The 5,000-nt window shown below is 55.2% G+C and overlaps 1 protein-coding gene across 1 annotated transcript in view; it reads left to right on the top strand.

Annotated features, from left to right (window-relative positions):
• The window catches only part of col14a1b (collagen, type XIV, alpha 1b), a gene marked incomplete at its 5' end in the record, with an annotated part of 16,982 nt that continues 11,982 nt past the window's right edge, over positions 1-5,000 (top strand). Inside the window, 8 exon segments of the mRNA XM_030346583.1 lie at positions 1-68; positions 707-850; positions 1,414-1,578; positions 2,129-2,167; positions 2,402-2,540; positions 2,856-2,998; positions 3,468-3,577; positions 4,388-4,546. Of these exon segments, the coding sequence (XP_030202443.1) occupies positions 757-850; positions 1,414-1,578; positions 2,129-2,167; positions 2,402-2,540; positions 2,856-2,998; positions 3,468-3,577; positions 4,388-4,546 (849 nt within the window).

Here is a 5,000-nt window from a genome sequence, read left to right on the forward strand (position 1 = left end):
CAGCGACAAGCAGAGCCTGCTGGACGCCATCAAGAGCATCGCCTACAAGGGAGGCAATACCAAGACAGGTGAGACACGGCCCTCTGACCACACCTGGACAGGTGAGACACGCCCCTCAGAGCACACAGACAGGTGAGGAGTGAGACACGCCCCTCCGAACACACCTGGACAGGTGAGACACGCCCCTCCGAACACAGACAGGTGAGGAGTGAGACACACCCCTCTGACCACACAGACAGGTGAGGAGTGAGACACGCCCCTCAGAGCACACAGACAGGTGAGGAGTGAGACACGCCCCTCAGAACACACAGACAGGTGAGGAGTGAGACACGCCCCTCAGAGCACACAGACAGGTGAGGAGTGAGAAACGCCCCTCAGAACACACAGACAGGTGAGGAGTGAGACACGCCCCTCTGAACACACAGACAGGTGAGGAGTGAGACACGCCCCTCTGAACACACCTGGACAGGTGAGACACGCCCCTCAGAGCACACAGACAGGTGAGGAGTGAGACACGCCCCTCAGAACACACAGACAGGTGAGGAGTGAGACACGCCCCTCAGAACACACAGACAGGTGAGGAGTGAGACACGCCCCTCAGAACACACAGACAGGTGAGGAGTGAGACACGCTAGTGTTGTGTTTCTTCAGAGCCTGTGGTTGATTGGCGGAGCCCGCTGACTGGCTCTTTTCCCCGTCCAATCAGGTCGTGCCATCGCCCACGTGAAGGACATCATCTTCACGGAGGAGGGCGGGATGCGCCGGGGGGTCCCCAACGTCCTGGTGGTCCTGACCGACGGCCGCTCCCAGGACGACGTCAACAAGGTCTCCAAGGAGATGCAGCTGGAAGGTCGGGCACGCCTATTATGGGATGCATGGAGGACAGTGTGTAGGGGTTACTAGGGGTTACAGTATTTTGGGTTGTAGAGACAGTGTGTTGGGGTAACAAGGGGTTACAGCATTATGGGATGTATGAACAGTGTGTAGGGGTTACTAGGGGTTACAGTATTATGGGATTTACATGTGTAGGGGTAAGAGTAGAGGTCGGAGGACACTGTGTTTGGCCCCTCCCCCAGGTCACTGTGTTTGGCCCCTCCCCCAGGTCACTGTGTTTGGCCCCTCCCCCAGGTCACTGTGTTTGGCCCCTCCCCCAGGTCACTGTGTTTGGCCCCTCCCCCAGGTCACTGTGTTTGGCCCCTCCCCCAGGTCACTGTGTTTGGCCCCTCCCCCAGGTCACTGTGTTTGGCCCCTCCCCCAGGTCACTGTGTTTGGCCCCCCCCCAGGTCACTGTGTTTGGCCCCTCCCCCAGGTCACTGTGTTTGGCCCCTCCCCCAGGTCACTGTGTTTGGCCCCTCCCCCAGGTCACTGTGTTTGGCCCCTCCCCCAGGTCACTGTGTTTGGCCCCTCCCCCAGGTCACATCGTGTTCGCCATCGGCTTCGCGGACGCGGACTACGGTGAGCTGGTGAGCATCGCCAGCGCGCCCAGCGAGCGCCACGTCTTCTTCGTGGACGACCTCGACGCCTTCCAGAAGATCGAGGAGAAGCTGGTCACCTTCGTGTGCGAAGCAGCCTCCGCTAGTGAGCTCCCTTCCTTCCTTCCTCCCTCCCTCCCTCCCTTCCTCCATCCTAGTTCCCTAGCGGACCAGATCATCCTGAAACCGGTCTTCACCGGAGCGTGTCAGGCCTGGTGCTGGGCTGGGAACAACCTTAACCAGGTTAACGTTAACCAGGTAAACGCTAACCGGGTTAACGTTAACCCGGTTAGCGTTTACCTGGTTAACGTAGTGTAAGACGTAGATCCAGGTTAGTTGGGACGTTAACCAGGTTAACGTTGCCCTGGTCAATGTTTACCTGGTTAACGTCCCGACTAGCCAGGTTAACGTCCCGACTAACCTGGTTCTACGTTTTAAACTACGGTAACCAGCTGTCATCCTCACCGTCAACGAGGAGGATTTAAATGATGCCAAGATTTATTTATTTGTGATTACATTATTTTGTGATCTTTTGATTTCACAATTGATTGTGTTTTTCATTATTTAGTTATTGAGTGGTTTTGTGAATTCCTTATTGGGTTATTTAGTGATTTCATGATTTCATGATTGATTGACGTGTGATCTTGTTATTCCAGCCTGTCCGTCAGTCCCTCTGAGTGGCAGCAACACACCAGGTAAGATATCGACCAATCAGGACTCAGCCTGCAGGCTAGCTATCGTCAGACATGCTAGGCTACATAACAGACTAGGCTACATCATACAGGAGGTAAAATCACATGCTAGGCTACGTCAATGACTACATACCAGGCTAGGCTACATACCAGGCTAGGCTACATCAGATGCTAGCTTACCTACCAGGCGAGCCTGTTCTCTGAGTGCTGTTCTCTGAGGGCTGTTCTCTGGGGCAGGTTTCAGGATGATGGAGCACTTCAGTCTGGTGGAGGGTCGCCATGCCGACGTACCGGGCGTTTCCATGGTGCCCGGGACCTTCAACACCTTCCCGTCTTTCCTCCTGCATAGCAACGCCCTGTTGTCACAGCCTACCAAGTACAACCACACACACACACACACACACACACACACACACACACACACACACACACACACACACACACACACACACACACACACACTAACTGATAACAGATGGGCAGTGTTGGAGTGTGTGATGACAGGCGTGTGTGTGTGTGTGTGTGTGTGTGTGTGTGTGTGTGTGTGTGTGTGTGTGTGTGTGTCTCTCTGTCTGTGTGTGTGTGTGTGTGTGTGTGTGTGTGTGTGTGTGTGTGTGTGTGTGTGTGTGTGTGTGTGTGTGTGTGTGTGTGTGTGTGTGCGCGTGTGTGTGTGTGTGTGTGTGTGTGTTAGGTTCATCCACCCAGAAGGCCTCCCCTCTGACTACACCATCAGCCTGATGTTCCGGCTGGTCTCCAGCACCCCGCCCGAGCCCTTCGCCCTCTGGGAGATCCTCAACCTGGAGAACCAGCCGCTGGTGGGCGTCATCCTGGACAGTAAGGCTCTCCACATCTGGCCCTCCACATCTGGCTCCAAACATCTGGCCCTAAACATCTTTACTTAAACATCTGGATCTAAACATCTGGTCCTAAACATCTGGTTCTAAACATCTGGCTCTCCACACCTGGCTCTTAACATCTGGTTGCTCTCCACATCTGGCTCTGAACATCTGGCTTTAAACATCTGGCTTTAAACATCTGGCTCTCCACATCTTGCTCTGAACACCTGGGCCTAAACATCTGGCTCTTACATCTGGTTGTTGTCCACATCTGGCTCTGAACATCTGGTTGTTGTCCACATCTGGCTCTGAACATCTGGTTGTTGTCCACACCTGGCTCTGAACATCTGGCTGTTGTCCACACCTGGCTCTGAACATCTGGCTGTTGTCCACATCTGGCTCTGAACATCTGGTTGTTGTCCACATCTGGCTCTGAACATCTGGCTGTTGTCCACATCTGGCTCCAGACGGAGGGAAGACGCTGACGTTCTTCAACAACGACTACCGGGGGGAGTTCCAGACGGTGACCTTCGAAGGACCGCACATCAAGAAGCTCTTCTACGGCAGCTTCCACAAGGTCTGTCTGACCACCTGTCTGTCTGCCTGTCTGTCTGTCTGACCAACTGTCTGCCTGTCTGACCGTCTGTCTGTCTGCCTGTCTGTCTGTCTGTCTGTCTGTCTGCCTGTCTGACCGTCTGTCTGTCTGCCTGTCTGCCTGTCTGTCTGTCTGTCTGTCTGTCTGTCTGTCTGTCTGTCTGTCTGTCTGTCTGTCTTTCTGTCTGACCACCTGTCTGTCTGCCTGTCTATCTGTCTGTCTGTCTGTCTGACCCCCTGACGGTCAGTAAGGCCCAGTAGGTGGTGGACTGTTTAACGTGTCTCTCCTCCCTCAGCTCCACCTGTCAGTCAGTAAGACGCGGGCCCAGGTGGTGGTGGACTGTTTAACGTGTCTCTCCTCCCTCAGCTCCACCTGTCAGTCAGTAAGACGCGGGCCCAGGTGGTGGTGGACTGTTTAACGTGTCTCTCCTCCCTCAGCTCCACCTGTCAGTCAGTAAGACCCGGGCCCAGGTGGTGGTGGACTGTTTAACGTGTCTCTCCTCCCTCAGCTCCACCTGTCAGTCAGTAAGACGCGGGCCCAGGTGGTGGTGGACTGTTTAACGTGTCTCTCCTCCCTCAGCTCCACCTGTCAGTCAGTAAGACGCGGGCCCAGGTGGTGGTGGACTGTTTAACGTGTCTCTCCTCCCTCAGCTCCACCTGTCAGTCAGTAAGACGCGGGCCCAGGTGGTGGTGGACTGTTTAACGTGTCTCTCCTCCCTCAGCTCCACCTGTCAGTCAGTAAGACGCGGGCCCAGGTGGTGGTGGACTGTTTAACGTGTCTCTCCTCCCTCAGCTCCACCTGTCAGTCAGTAAGACGCGGGCCCAGGTGGTGGTGGACTGCCAGCTGGTGGAGGAGAAGGCCATCAGCGCAGCGGGAAACATCTCCACCGACGGCCAGGAAGTCCTGGGGAGGATGGTCCGGTCCAGGGACAACCGGGAGAGCTCCGCCCCGGTAACACACGCACACGCACACACACACACACACACACACACACACACACACACACACACACACACACACACACACACACACACACACACACACACACACACACACAGACACATACTCAGACACACACAGAGACACACACACACACACACACACACACACACAGACACATACTCAGACACACACAGAGACACACACACACACACACACGCACACACACACACACACACACACACACACACACACACACACACACACACACACACACACACACACACACACACACACACACACACACAGACAAACACACACACGAAGAGACATAATCGTTGTGTCTCACTCTTTGTGTGTTTCTGTGTGTGCGAATGTCTCTCTCTGTGTGAGTGTGTGTCTCTCCCTCTCTCTCTCCCCCCCCCTCTCTCTCCCCCCCCCCCTCTCTCCTTCTCTCTCCCCCCCC

This window comes from Gadus morhua, chromosome 22, assembly GCF_902167405.1.
Source record: "Gadus morhua chromosome 22, gadMor3.0, whole genome shotgun sequence".
NCBI classification, from domain to species: Eukaryota; Metazoa; Chordata; class Actinopteri; order Gadiformes; family Gadidae; genus Gadus; species Gadus morhua.